Raw genomic sequence first — 14,470 nt, forward strand, 5'->3', positions numbered from 1 at the left:
CCCAAAACCCCTTCAGGGATGTCCTTTACCCTCCCAAATCCCAACTGCGAGGCCTCGAGGGATTGGAATTCGTCTCCTTCCCTCTCCTTCCAAGACCAAGGCCTCGGAGAGCTCATCCACCCTCCCCCCCCAAAAAAAAGAAAAAAAAAAGCGAGGCCTCGTGGATTTCTCCTTCTCTTTCCTCCCCACCCCCGAGCCCTCCAGCCCCTCTTTTCCCACCCCAAAAAGAGGCCTGGAGGAGCTGTTTGTCCCCGCTCCCCACCCGCGAGGCCTCGAGGACTTTTATCCCCCTCACACCCGGAAAACTTCCATGATTCCCTAAACACCCCCCCTGCCCCATTCCCGATGCCTCCCCCTTCCCCCATCCCGCATGGATCCAGCGCCCTGGGCCACCTTCCCCCTCCTGTGTCCCACCCCTGGCTCTGCCCTGGGCATCCCCCTCCCTCTCCTATTCCCAGAACTCCAGCCATGCCGTTGCTCTGTCCAGTTTTGCTCTTCCTGGTCTTTTTTAACCCCGTTGTTCCCTCCTGAGTGGCTCCTGCTTTGCCCTGGCCCGCTCTGCTCTCGATGAACCCTCCTGGTTTTGTGTTTGTTGATTTTTCCATCGTTCTCATTTTCTGCAATCGCCTGCTTTAGGATCCTTCCCTCCTTCAGATTCCTGGGATTCCTGTAAGCCCTTGGCAGTCCCCTCCACGTAAATTAATCAAGTAGCTTTTCTTTTATTTAAGTGAGCCTCCATATGATTTTTGTTATCTCCCAGTGCTGGGCTTTAGGGGATGCAACAAAATGTGGGAGGCAACTCCTTATAGAAATGGTTTTGAATTAGGAGTTTGGCATTTTTTCCTTGGCAAAATGTGAATCAAAGGAGTGGCTGCCAGAGGGAGGGTTGCACTTCCAGCTGGGCTCTCTGAGAGAACTCCCTGGAGTGTGGTTTGGGAGGTGCTGATGTGATTTCAGGCACCAAAAACCAGAAGTTTCATGGCCAAGTCTGTAATTTTGAGGTATCAAAACCTTCATTTGTGAGGGCACAGGCCCAGGGCATGCTCTAAAAGAACACTGAACCCCCCAGAGTTGGTGTGAATGGAGAAATGGTCGGTGTGAGGAGACCAGGGAGGCAAGCAGGATAACTGCTGTGTTAAAATGACACTTCCCCTGTTTCAGAAGCCAAATTTGTAATGTTTCCAAACCCAAACCGTGAATCTTCAGGCCCTGTGGGTGTTGGGTCTGATCCAGCAGTGACATTGTCCCTGTTCTCAGCAGCACCCAGAGCTCAGGACAGTGCTCTGCAGGTTCTCCAAGAGGGAATCCCCTCACCTGGCTGATGATAAAGGTTCCAGGCTGTATTTGTTGCCTCAAAGAGCTTTTAAACCAAATCCCAAAACTTCCCTTTGCAGGCAGCGTGAGAACACGGAGCAGGACCCGGGGAACAAGAACGGCCTGCAAAGATCTGCATCCTCGGAATCCACAGACTCAGGTACGGCCTTCCCAGTTAATAATTAATAATTAAGGGTTGAAAAGCAACGTGGCTCTCCACGGCTCCCACTGCAAGCAGCTGCCAGGGCTTGGATGGAGAGCCTTCCCTGCCTGCAGTCCCACCATTCCTGGGGTGGCTCCTGGATGCTGGTGTGGAAAACAGGGAGAAGGTGCTGGGATCCCATCTCTGAATGGGATCTCCTGGAGCTCCTGCCCTCTGGAGAGAAAACACCACCAGTTTTCTCTGTCTTAAACCCAAACTGGGCCAACCTTGTGCTTTGGGGTTTCTGGTGTTTCTTCTGCTAACAGGAGCTGATTGTTTATCTGAAACACTTCAGTTCTGATACCTGCCTAGAAAGATTTCCTGTTTTTCAGATGAGAAACTTTATCAGTGAAAATGAAACGAGCTCTTACCCTGTAACTTGCATACTCAGAGAAGCTCTGGCACCTCACTGCTCCAGCTCAGGGAAATCAGTGTTTCCACCTGAATTTGTGGCCCACTTTGAAGGCACTTTTGGTCTAGAAAATAACTTGATGAACTTCTAAAATGAAAGTCCAGCTCACAGAGCAGGATAGAACAACCAACCTTGTTAAATTCTCACTCTCTCCAGCTCCTCAGGAATCTGTGTCTGAGTAACTTTGCAGCTCCACAGCATTTTAGTTCAGAACAAATGCAGTGTTCTGCTTGGTTTGTTCTTATGAAGTGCTTCCTGTTCTTTCTAGTACTTTAAGAAGGGCCTTTTGACTTGTTTTTTTGGAATGAGCCCAGAATTTCCTTCTGGAGAGAGGTGTAACTTAAAACATGGCTTAGGGAAAAAAAAAAAAAAAAAAAACACACCAACCTAAAGGACTAAACTGTTTGTTTATTAAGGTGTGTGGGAGAGAATAAGCCAAGAGTATTCCATGTGGCAGTCTAGGCAGGGCTAGGGTGGTTTGTTTTTTTTTTTAATTACTCCTGGTTTTCCCCAAGCACTTGATTATCCATGTCCAAATCCAACCTTATGGAGTGTCTGTAACCCTTATTTGGAGGTGAGGCTGCAGGTGGGACTTCCCACACGAGTTCCCCGGGTCCTTCTGTGGGAATGAGTGGCAGTGTCCAGTATTCCATGTTTCCTGGGTACTGATCACCAGGAATTCTGTGTGTGCTCTGCAGGTTTGGCCTTGGATTCACCGGGCCCTGCGAGCTCCGGCGACACCGTGGAGGACACGTATGTAACCACCACGTGTTACACCTGACTTGGGCACATTGCATCACTGACACATGGGGCTTGGTGGGGCTTCTTCCTTTCCTGGCACATGTGGGCTCTTCCCTCGTGAGCTTCTCATGTGCTCCAGAGCTGGGGGTGCTGGGAAGGGTCCTGCCTGTGTCCCAGGGCACCGAGGGGTCGGCTCTGAGTTCACACCTCACCAGGAGTTCTGAGGCTGCACCAGCTTGCATCTAAATTGCACTTTCCAACACTTAAATTGTGCTTTTCTGTGCCTTGACTGGTCACAGATTTCCAGAATCACTGAAGTTGGAAAAGACCTCTAAGATCATCAGGTCCAACCTTTGACCCATCACTGCCTTGTCAGCTAGAACTGATGCCAAGCAGTTGCTCTGAGCTTTGAGCTTGCCACTCCCTAGTCTGTTCCCAGGGATGGGGACAGATGCCCTTAGTCCCTGATTTACCAAGCTCTTCCTCCTTCAGCCTCACTTCTTGTCTGAACAGTGCTGGAAAGAATTTAGGGGAAGGAGGGGAGAAGGAGCCAGTGAGTGTTTCAAAAATTAGGCTGGGATAAGCTGGCTATAAATAGGGTTTGGGAAAGACAAGTGTCATTAAGAAGCAGGTTGCCCAGAGCAACTGTGGCTGCCCCATCCCTGGAAGTGTCCAAGGCCAGGTTGGACAAGGGCTTGGAGCAACCTGGGCTGATGGAAGGTGTTCCTGCCCATGGCAGGGGGTGGGAATGGATGATCCTTAAGATCCCTTCCAACCCAAACCATCCTGGGATTCTGTGCTGGCTTGTGCTTGGCATAACCCTTAAATATAGGGCTGACTTTTAATGTGCATCTCTCTTGCTTTTAGGTTTGAGAAAGCAATTCTCAAATCCAGCAGACTGAAGTGAGTATAATGCTGTTTTAAACTCTTAGTGTCTGCTGTAGCTTATGGAGTTGGGGGGGTTGGGTTTTAATCATGTCTTTTAAAGAAAATGTTGCAATAAATCTCTGTTCTTTCTCATTGCAGCCTTCGAATACCTTTCAGGAGAATACACTCCCTGCCAGTAAGTGAGAGTGGTACTGATGCTCTGTAAATGCTGTAGGATTTAACATGTTCCTGGTTGAATACACTGCCTAACTTGTTCATTTTCTGGCTGCAAAGCCAGCTGCTGAGGGTGCTTAATGCAAACTGTCAGAACTGCAGCTGGTACATTTTAAATCTCACTTGAGTTCCCGTGAAACCTCCGTGACGTGGCTCCATCGCTGCTGCAGTGGAAGCGTTTCGGTGCCTGTGCCGAGATGTCAGCAAAGTTTCCTTTGCACAAATTCACAGCCAGAGACTTTACAGTCTTTAATAACCCCTTCTGTGCTTGAAATGTGGCTGGTACATGATGCTGAACTGGTGCTTTTGTGTGATCATTGTAGCAAAATCTGCTGGGATCCAGCCCTGCCCTGAAGAGAAACCACTCTGATTCTCTGGACAGCGATGCTTTTCAGCCATTGGCACAAGATGAAAATAAGGAGAATGTAAGTGATCAGAGAGGAATAAAAATTGGGAAGACTTTGAATGTGCAGCTCTACCACTAACCCTGACTCCTTTTTGGCTGTGGCAAGGGAGGAGGTTATTCTCTCTGCTTGCTCTAAAGAATTCCAAGGGCTGCCTCCAGGAAGCTGTTTAGGTAGATTGACCCATCTCTTCCCGCTGCTGCCATGGATTCCTCATGGAATCAGTGCCTTTGGCTGCTGGGAATCCCATGAGTGGGACTCTGACAGGTCTGCAGGAGAGGGCACAGCTTTGGCTGCCTTCAAAAATGATGTATTTTGGAGAGAAGTTGACTAACAGGGATAGAAAAGCCTTCACCCTGTAGGCAATGTCAGGAGCATAAATTTTGGATTATGTTAAATGAAACACTTGTAACATCTTTCATTTGAAAACATTCACCTTCAAACCATTCCTGTTGGCAGCAGGGAGCTTAAATCCAGAATGTCAGGTAGTTTTAAAAAAAAAAACCCATAAGGATAAAATGATCCAAGCAACTCACACAGTTTGTCATTTTGGTAAAATGATTGTTTTCCTCCTTTTGAATTCAGGAGTCATTTGAGTTTAAGAAGCCAACCAAACCAGCTTCTCGGTGCTTCCGTGATGGAAGGGCTGGGGCAAGGCAGAATTCATCTCCAGCTCAGATTGTAAGTTCTTGTGAACTAATTCTCACCTAATTCTTTGCTGCCCACTCTCTGGGAGGAAGAAAAATTGCATTAGGGTTCAAAGGCGGTGCTGTCAGTCACCACTGCTCAGGTGCCAAATGGAAAGGGCTTATTTATCTGCCAGATAAAATTTTTCTCTCCTCTGAGATGGTCAGAAATTTGAAATGTGGATTGTTCTGGGAAGGATGAGTCAGTGCAGAGCTGAGGTTCTGCTGCAGTAACTGAAGGGAGTGTGGGCTCTGATGTGGAATTGGAAGTGATTTCACTATCACTTCTGTTGAGGCTGATGCTTTTGGAACAACAACTGTGCAGAAAAAGCTGGATTTTTGTGTCCAGATGTGACACCCAGGGAGAAAATGTGACCTTATTTGTAGGAAAAGCAGCTGAAAAATCATGATGGGTCCTTGCACAGAAACAGGGCTGGGGGCCCAGTCTTGTCTCCACTCCTTGAGTCTGGCAGCCCTTCATCCTGCCCTGCTGCTCTCTGTCCTGTGTGCTCCACGGGGAGGAGCAGCCACGGTGTTCCCTGTGGTGCAGGAAGGTCCTGGCATCAGCTCAGGGAGGAGAAGGAATGTTGTTAAAATTAAAACTGTCTTCCCTCAGATTCCCATGGATGAAACACCCTCGGGGGAGCAGGAGAACTACAGGCCAGCCTTCCTGCAGCAGCATTCCCTGACCTCCTCGGAAAGCGAGGACGACGATGGGTTCCTGGAGCTGCTGGATGACCAGGATTTGAAGGTATGTGCAAAGGGGATGGGATGGAGATCCCAAATACAGTTCTGCCTGCTGCTGCTTTATGTGTCTGTGGTGCAGGTGTCTTCTGGCACAAGTGGGTGTGCTCAGTCAAGCTGCAATAGGTTTAGGGAATCGTGGAATGCCAGAGGGGTTTGGGTTGGAAGGAACCTCAAAGAACATCCAGTTCCAGCCCCCTGCCATGTGCAGGGACACCTCCCTCTAGGAGATGAGTTATCATCATCTTTTTCAACTCACACTGTGGTATCTCTTATCTTACAAGTGCTCTTTCCTAGTGCAGACAGTGGGATTTGTTTGGTGTGTGAACAAGGAAGTTATTTTTAGCTGGAGAACTGCATTACGAGAGAGAATTATCGGAACAGTTGGCATTTTTCTTTAGAAAACTTGCTGGAAAGCTCAGAGGTGGTGTTTGCCTTGGAGCCACTTAAATAGAAGACTGTTTCCAACTGAGCTGGAGATGCTTAAAGCTCTGGAGGATCATCACCTGCTGATATGTCGATGAACTGACATAACTCCAGCCCGTCTCAGCTCGGGTCTGTGGTTTCACTGAGCACTGGCCTGATGACAGAGTTAAACTCCTGAAGCTGCTGTGGCAGCTGAGCCCAGCTGGAATGCTCGCCCTAGCCGTGCAGGAGCTGTGTTTACAGCCCGTGGGGCAGCAGGTGGGGTGACCCTGGTTTCCCCCCTCAGAACGACGAGGAGGTGCCGTCGGACGTGGCGAGCCTCTGGACCGCGCCGCTGGTCACCAGGAGAGCGGACAGTCGGGTGAGTGTCACAGCACAGAGACCGGCCTTTGTCCTGGCACTGCCACTGCTGGCACGAGCGAGCCCTGCTGCCAACTGTATCCCTAAGGACAACAGCAAAACAAGCCTGGCATAACCCCTGGCAGTGCTGCCTTATCTCTGAAAGCTCTTTGCCTGCAAGACTTGGTCGGTGTGGAACGTTTATGGGCATTGCGTTTCTTTTTACGCTTCACAAACTGTGAGGAGATCTTGACTTCCCTTATCAGAATCTTGTTGGCATAGCTGGATTTCACCCTGCACAGGCTCACCTGGAATGCTGATCCCCTGATAAGAGACTGGGAAGGGAGTTTAGGCTCCAGTAAAAAAGCTCCTTGATCTGCTGATAGATTGGCTGCAAATTGGTGTAGAGCACTTCATCTTGGCTCCAAGCTCCCCCAGTCCCCCCAGTAGCAAGTGTTACCGGAAATGCAAAGCCTCAATAATTCCAATCACCATCCTGCAGTTGCTGTGCAGTGGTGGTGTCCTAAACAAGGCAAAATCTGTAACAATCTGTAATCTCGAGGCTTGTTTGTTTCCCAAGCTAAAGCTTTGCTGGACGACTCAACTCCTCTCCTTCCTCACAGGCCAAACGGTGCCGCTTGTTTGGCTCTTCATCCGTGTCCAGCATTGCAGGAAGAACCACCCAGAAGAGGATGGAGAGATCCCAGGAGGAGAATTCCCCAGGGAAAAGCAAGAAGAGGAAAAGCCTGCCTGGAACTTGTGAGGACCCAACGGTGGGTGACTCCACATCCAGTTTGCAACAGGGAACTGGCTGGGGGAGAACTGATATTGGTGTCTGGGTTATGAAGGTCAGCAGGAGCTTTTTTGGATGAAAAGTGAGATTTTGGGGGAGCTGGGGCACTGCTTGCGTATCCTGAAGCTGAGCTTTGCCCCAGAACAGCAGGGAAGCTGAGGAGTCGGAATTCAGAGCTCTGGAGTAAAGTCTGAGTTCTCTGTTGTGGGAAACAGGGAATGGGATGTGTCTGCAGCCAGTGCTGATCTCTAACCTGTGTCCTGCAGAGTCTGAAGCTGGTGAGGACCCAACCCTCCACAGCAGAGATTGAGAGCATTTTGGACAGTGACCAGAGAGACCTGATTGGGGACTTCTCCAAGGTAATGCAAGGGATTCCACGGCCAGGGGTTTGCTGGAGTGTCCCCATGGCCTCTCCTGGTGGGGATATCTCAAACCAGCCCTGTAAAGCCCCTCCCTTTACAGGGGCTTTGCTGCTGCTACATAAATCTTGCTTGGTTGGACTTGGTGATCTTGGGGGTCTTCTCCAACCTTAACCATTCTATGATCCTCAAACAATGAGGAGAGGCTGTCGGTGAGAAGGGACAGGTTAGACACAAAGTGATTAATTTGTGGTGTAAGACCCACAAAACCCCTGTAGTGTAGGAGCCAAAAAATTAAATTCTGTCCCTGACTTTGGAAGTCTTAGTTTTAACTCCTGAAGAGATTCTTGTCAGCAAAGTATCTGTCAAGAGAATGAACTGCTGGGTGCTGTGACTCACATCTGGATTTTCTCCGTCCTGTCTTAGAGTTATTTACTTGACACTGTTGATGGGAAACATCAGGATTTAAAATACATCGACTCAGAAATGGTGAGTGCTCCAAGGAGAGGCAGAAACATTCCTTACTGGGAGTTAGGGGACAACACAAAAACATCTTGAAACAACTGAACTCTTTTTTTTTTTTATTTTTGTGGGTTCTTTTCTCAGATTGTGTCTGTGCTGACTGGGAAGTTTGAGAGCTTCATCAAGCAGTGTGTGATAATGGACTGCAGATACCCCTACGAGTATGAAGGAGGGCACATCAAGGTATGTTGACCCTGTAAGAGCAACCCAGAGGGGTCTGAAGTTGCAGTATGGGGTCACTTGGCCCCCCATGGGGCTGACTTCTATCCAAGGCCATGTGGATTTGTTATTCCTGAGGTGCCCCACTGGGGTCCTGTCACACCCACCCACTCCCTGGATCTTGGACACTGAGCTCACACTTGGCTCATGAAGTGCCTTTTCCTCTCAGAGGGGAGTGTTCTGCCCTCCTTAAGCACAGGAGGGGACCTGTGTGGCCATCAGGGAGGTGTTTCCAGAGGGAGGGTGTAAGACACTCCATGTGCAACACCCTGGTATCCAGGGAAGCTACGACTGGAATATTAAACTTCATTTAAAGCACAGACTTCAAAGAACAAAGGGCTGTGCAAAACATAACCAGGAACAGATCACCCAGAGAGGATGTGGCCTTAGAGCCCCTTCCAATGCCTAAAGGGGCTCCAGGAGAACTGGAGAGGGACTGGGGACAAGGCATGGAGGGACAGGACACAGGGAATGGCTTCCCACTGCCAGAGGGCAGGGAGAGATGGGATATTGGGAAGGAATTCCTGGCTAGGAGGGTGGGCAGGCCCTGGCACAGGTTGCCCAGAGAAGCTGTGGCTGCCCCTGGATCCCTGGGAGTGTCCAAGGCCAGGTTGGATCAACCTGGGACAGGGGAAGATGTCCCTGCTCATGGCAGGGGGTGGCACTGGATGATCCTGAAGGTCCCTTCCAACCCAAAACCACTCTGGGATTCTGTAGCTGATCCTGAACATTGCTGCTTGATCAAAGACCGTCCCAAAGACATGGGATGAGGAGGGAAATCCAAGGAGCCACAGCCTCCAGGTGCTGAATTGTCCACCTGAACCGGGTCTTGGTCACCCAGAGCCAGTCCCGGACTCTGTGGTGCCCTGGTGGGGTTTGGGGCTGTGTTGAGGGAGGGTTCCAGAGCTGCTCCAACAAACCAAGGTGAGGAAGCTGCTCTCAAGGAAGCGGGATGAGTTTGTTCCGCTCCCCCTGCCCTTACAGGGTGCCATAAACCTGCACATGGAGGAGGACGTGGAGAATTACCTGCTGAAGCAGCCGATCGAGCCGGCAGAGAACAAGCGGGTCATCGTGGTGTTCTACTGCGAGTTCTCCTCGGAGCGGGGCCCTCGCATGTGAGTCCCCACGCCCTGCAGAGGGACCTGGGCGGTGCTGGGAGCGCAGCTGGGGGGTGGCACCACCGGCACACGGGGATTGTCACCTGGCAGGGCGGTGGCACAGCCCGTGGTGGGAGCAGCCGCGCTGGGCTCTGCTGGAGCGCTGGGATGTTCAGGGGGAAAGGGGAGAACCCACTTCACTGTGGCCGTGTGGGTCCTCAGCCCTTCCTGAGAGGCAGCAGCAGACTGCTGGGATCCCAGGGATGGGGAGAGCTGGCTTTGGGAATTCTGTGGAATGCAGGGTTTAACGGGACCTCCCCGCTGCAGGTGCCGGTTCGTGCGGGAGCAGGACAGGCTGAGCAACGAGTACCCCAGCCTGCACTACCCAGAGCTCTACGTGCTCAAGGGGGGCTACAAGGATTTCTTCTCCAGGTGCAGGGTAAGGAACTTCCCCCCAGACTGTGGATTCCCATCCCTGGGAGTGTTCAGGGCTTGGAGCAGCCCCATCTAGCAGAAGGTGTCCCTGCCCATGGCAGGGGGTGCAACAAGATCTTGAAGGTCCTTTCCGACCCAAACCACCCCGTGATTGTTCTGTGATCTCTTTCACACTCAGAGGAGAAGCGGTAGATAAGTATTATTAATTTATTCATACTCAGACATGTCACTGGGCCAGAGTGGTTTGGCTGGGGTGGCTTTTCTGCTCTCAGTGCTCTGTTCCCAGAGCGGCTCAGGTTTGGCTCTCTCAGCCTGTTCCTTCCCTCAGAGCTGTTTTCCTGTCGTGGCTGAAAGGTTTTTCCACTTGTCTCAGAGGTAAAATAGAAAAGTGGTTTCTGCCCTTTTAGAACAAACTGTCACTGAGGGAAGGGATTTAAGGCTGCTCAACCTGCACAGAGCAGGGGAGAAGACAAGGCTTGGCAGTAATTGCTGGAGAACAAATGGAAACCTCAGGTCTCCTCCAGTCCTGAAACAGCAAAATTGGAAACCTGAGCTCCGAGTTTTCAGCCTCTGATTCAGAAAAAGAAATTAAAGAACACCCCGCAGCTCTTCTCAGCACTTTGAGGGTGGGATGTCTCCTGTCACTTGGCTTTTGCTCCTGCAGCATTTCCATGGCTGGACTCTCTCCAGTGCTCCTGGCACAAACAGGCCGTGGCCTGACTGTCACCTCAGTCCCTCACACTTCAGAGTATCCCTTAGATTGCCTTCCTGGTGTGTTTTCAGGGAGATATCTGGCCTGTCCATGGCCAGCTGGATGGGGTTGTCAGCTCCTTCCTGCTGGGATGTCGGGCCCAGTGGGAGATGCTGGTGTTGGTGGCACTGGGTGCTGCCCAGTTGGGCTCTCCCTGCGGTCTGCTGGCTGCCCTGGGGTGGTGGACAGGTGGGATTTGTGCTGTCCCTGTGGCTTTTGGGCTGTCCCTGTCCCGGGGAGGAGTGGCCGAGGCCTCAAGGTGGCAGCACGGAACAGCCGATGGGGCTGCGATCCCGAGGCACGGAGAGAGCCTGCCCGTCCTGCCTTCCAGGGTGAGCACCAGGGAGACTCAGCCTGCCAGAAAATGTGGGATTGAGAGCCCCGGACCCAGGGTTTGGTAGCTGGGATCTGAATATCCCCGGGCTCTGAGTGTCTGGTGTGGAGCAGGGGGGTCTGTCCCTGTGTTTGTGCCATGGGTGGTGGTTCCAGTGGCTGCTGCCAGGCTGTGCCAGTGGGATCCTCACCCCTGTGGCACCGAGGTGACAGCAGCTCCTGTGTCCCCAGAGCTTCTGCGAGCCCCAGAGCTACCGCCCGATGCACCACAAGGACTTTAAGGAGGACCTGAAGAGGTTCCGCACCAAGAGCCGGACCTGGGCCGGGGAGAAGAGCAAGAGGGAGATGTACAGTCGCCTGAAGAAGCTCTGAGGGCTGCAGGGACCCAGCACGGACTGTCCAGCGTGGGGGGCCTGCCCTGCCTCTCTCTTCCCTCTGTTTGCTCCCTGGGAACTCCTGGAACTCGGGGCTCCGGGCCCGGCTCCGGCCGGGAGCTGCCTTTGGTTATTTTTGTTACATTGCTTGGTGAAAAATGGCTTCTTGTGTTCTGTGCCTCCCCCAGAGCGCCCGGGGAGGGGTGGGGAGACCCCCGTGGGGCTGTGCTGGGGCCTGGGGCAGCAGTGTTGAGGGGGTTTTAGTGCCTGTTGTTTTTTTTAACTACTCGATTTTATTTAAATACAGTCAAATGAAGCCAGTGCTGCTGCGGTTGGATCATCTGGGGTCTACTTAAACCTGCTCTCTGCCCCAGGGCATCCTGCTGGTGGAGGGGTGGGGGGCTAATTATTGTACTCAGCTGCAGCTTTGGTTCCATGTAGTGTTTGTGGTGAAGGAAAATGGGAAATGTCCCGTTACAGCTCGAGGTTCCCACCTCTGAGCCTTTGAAAGCCCATCTGAGAGGAATTGCCTGTTCATAAATATCATGTTCACCTCGTTTACTTCAGGTTGTTTTATTTCATAGTCTCTTTCTGTAGCTTTAGAGGAGTTGGTGTTTTAAAGGAGGGAGGATTTCTGGGGGCTGGGGAGGGGGGGGTCAGCAGTGGGGTGATCCCAGGAGCACCGGGGAGCAAAGCTGTGGATTTTCTGTCGCCGCTGCCTCCCAGGGTGTGAGTTGTTATCCTGAAACATTCCCAGAACAGAGTGTGTGGGGAATCCTGGGAGGCTGCTCCCACACCTGAGGGTGACTGTGGCCACTTCTCCCTCTGCCAGGAAAGGCAGGAAGTAAATTAATCCCTGAAGGAAGAGGAACTTCCTCGGCAGCCTTGGGCCCTGCAGCTGAGGAAGTTCTGCTGTGCCAGCCCCAAAATTGCTTGGCTGCTGATTTTTGGGGTCACATCAGCCCCTCCTCTTCAGTCCTGCAGCAGCCCAGGGATTTTGGGGTGTGATGGTGCTGGGGCTCATCTTCCTCATGCACCAACTTCCTGGAGAAACTGGTGCTCCCTGGAAGCGTCAGGGGCCTGGGAAGCTCCCAGCTCTCCTCTCGTGTCCTGTTTGTATCCATGTCAAAAAATATTGAAATGGAGGTGCCTTATGTGGAGTTCTGACTTGCTTTTACTGAAAATCTGTTTCTTAAAATGAGTTGTTAATCCCCTTGAGAAGGAAAAAGGATAGACTTGGAGTTCTTTCTAGTTTAAAAAAAAATAAATTGGAATCTGCTGTTTTCCCTCAAAGCTGAAGCCCTTGAAGGGGGAGATGAGGAAATGCTAAATCAGACATGGTGGTTACAAATTTCTCCCCTGGGGAAATCTGGGAGGGCTGATCTCCTGAGTGGGGTTTGTGGAGTGGGAGGAGGCCACGGGCAGTGACCTGAGTGACCATTGCATCAATCCAGGCCGTGCAGCTGCCCCTCCCCTGGACCTGCTCAGCATCCCAAACCTCCTGATGTTCAGATGACTGGAGCCCTGCAGGGGTGGAAATGACCCCCCTGGTGTCAGAGCCCACCTTGCTCCGTGTGCCCCGAGGCCTGAGGTGGGAAGGGGCTGTTCCAGGCAGGATCTGCACTGCGTCATCCCAGAACTTAATAGGTTGCTGTGGGCAAAGGGAATAAGGTCCTAAAACCCTAAACAGTTTGAATCCAGCTGTTCCTGCAGCCAAGGCTCTGGTGAAGCTGCGCTGTGTCACTGTGATGTCAGAGCAAGCCCAGGGTGGCAGCTGCTGCTTTTTGTGTCCTGTGTCTTTGCTTGTTGCTTGCAGGACAAACACTGCCAGAGAAGCTGTGGCTGCCCCTTCCCTGGAAGTGTCCAAGGCCAGGTTGGAGCACCCTGGGCTGGTGGAAGGTGTCCCTGCCCACGGCAGGGGGTGGCACTGGATGAGCTTTGAGATCCCTTCTGGCATTCTGTGAACTCCAGGGCTGCAGCCACCTGAATGTCAAAGCTGGGCACTCCCATCATCCCATGGTCATCGTGGAGTCTCAGCTCGCTTTTGGAGGAGGGTCCTGCCTGTGCTGGAGGCTTTCCCAGGGCTGGGAAGAGCTGCAGCAGAGCGTGGGGGTGATGAGCAGGTGGCCAACAACGGGGTCAGCATTAAAAGCTTCCCTGAAAACACAGCAATGTGACTCCAAATCCACGGGAGGCTCAAGCAGAGAACTGGGTGGGGTTTTTTTTTTCCCTTCCCTCCATCTGTCATCCTTAAAACTCATTCTGAAAGCAGCTTAAACCGCCATCAGCTCCGACCACCAGCTCCTGAACGGCGCAAAGGTTGCCGCTTCCTCGCACGTTGTGTTACCTTTGGTGGCCTAAAGGGACTCTTGTGCTCTGTCTTTTGTGGCATTTGGGGCTAATAAAGGCCAGCTGCAAAGGGCCAGCTGCCCTGCTGTGCCAGCAGCTCCTGGATCCCTTGGATTCCCCTGGGAGCTGGCAGTGGGTGTGGGACATCCCTTCGGTGCTGCCATAACCAGCCACTTCCCTGCTTTTCACTCCTTTTGCAGCTTTTCAAACAAATCTGCCTCTGCCTTTCTGCCTCCTCTGTTTCCTTTGTGTGACAGCTCTTCCCATGTCCCTTGGAGCCTGTTCCTCCACCCTGGCTCCTGCCACCGACAGCTCCACTCCCTCCGTGCCCGTGGCTGCTAATCAGCTCAAATTGCCTAATAAAGCTCCTGCAGGTTTGCAAGTGGCAGCGCTGGATCTGTGTCAGGCAGGGGCTGGGAGAGCCCCTCTCCCCAAAGCTGGGGGGGGGTTGACAGGGAGAAGTGACAGAAGGAGCTGTCTCCCGTGAAATCCCGTCTGTACCTCTGTGGGTTGATGGTTCCAGAGCAGATTCACATGGCTTTGCTGGGCAGAAGTCGCTTTGCTGAGAAAACCATTGGCTTCTTGTCCTGGCAGTGGCTTTTGGTGACAAGTGTGACTAAGCTGGGCCCTGCAGAGCTGCTGGCTGGGCAGCAGCGTCCTGTAACTCCTGGCAGTGTTGGTGCCAGGCTGTGGCCAGGCAGTGGCTGCTCCCACAGGGCTGTGTCACACCCCAGTGCCCCCCCAATGCCCCTCCTGCCAGGGGTGACCCTGCTGTGCCATGGCCCTTGCTCCACGGGGGCTCCATGGGCCATCCTGCCACGGCCCAGCCCTTTATCCCAAGCCCTGTGGGCCGTGGGGGGCTGGGAGGG

General features: G+C 52.3%; 1 protein-coding gene across 1 annotated transcript in view; it reads left to right on the top strand.

Annotated features, from left to right (window-relative positions):
• The window catches only part of CDC25A (cell division cycle 25A), a 13,053-nt gene extending 1,235 nt beyond the window's left edge, over nucleotides 1-11,818 (top strand). Inside the window, exons 2-16 of the mRNA XM_027905968.1 lie at nucleotides 1,395-1,474; nucleotides 2,627-2,681; nucleotides 3,537-3,572; nucleotides 3,696-3,732; nucleotides 4,094-4,195; nucleotides 4,760-4,855; nucleotides 5,477-5,611; nucleotides 6,317-6,391; nucleotides 6,993-7,142; nucleotides 7,429-7,521; nucleotides 7,948-8,010; nucleotides 8,128-8,226; nucleotides 9,247-9,377; nucleotides 9,687-9,798; nucleotides 11,110-11,818. Of these exons, the coding sequence (XP_027761769.1) occupies nucleotides 1,395-1,474; nucleotides 2,627-2,681; nucleotides 3,537-3,572; nucleotides 3,696-3,732; nucleotides 4,094-4,195; nucleotides 4,760-4,855; nucleotides 5,477-5,611; nucleotides 6,317-6,391; nucleotides 6,993-7,142; nucleotides 7,429-7,521; nucleotides 7,948-8,010; nucleotides 8,128-8,226; nucleotides 9,247-9,377; nucleotides 9,687-9,798; nucleotides 11,110-11,250 (1,405 nt within the window). The 3' untranslated portion in view covers nucleotides 11,251-11,818. The remainder of the gene's footprint in view (nucleotides 1-1,394; nucleotides 1,475-2,626; nucleotides 2,682-3,536; nucleotides 3,573-3,695; nucleotides 3,733-4,093; nucleotides 4,196-4,759; nucleotides 4,856-5,476; nucleotides 5,612-6,316; nucleotides 6,392-6,992; nucleotides 7,143-7,428; nucleotides 7,522-7,947; nucleotides 8,011-8,127; nucleotides 8,227-9,246; nucleotides 9,378-9,686; nucleotides 9,799-11,109) is intronic.
• The last annotated feature ends 2,652 nt before the right edge of the window (nucleotides 11,819-14,470 follow it).

This window comes from Empidonax traillii, unplaced genomic scaffold, assembly GCF_003031625.1.
Source record: "Empidonax traillii isolate 1590-97213 ecotype Southwest subspecies unplaced genomic scaffold, ASM303162v1 scaffold1224:size237778, whole genome shotgun sequence".
In the NCBI taxonomy this organism is placed as follows: Eukaryota; Metazoa; Chordata; class Aves; order Passeriformes; family Tyrannidae; genus Empidonax; species Empidonax traillii.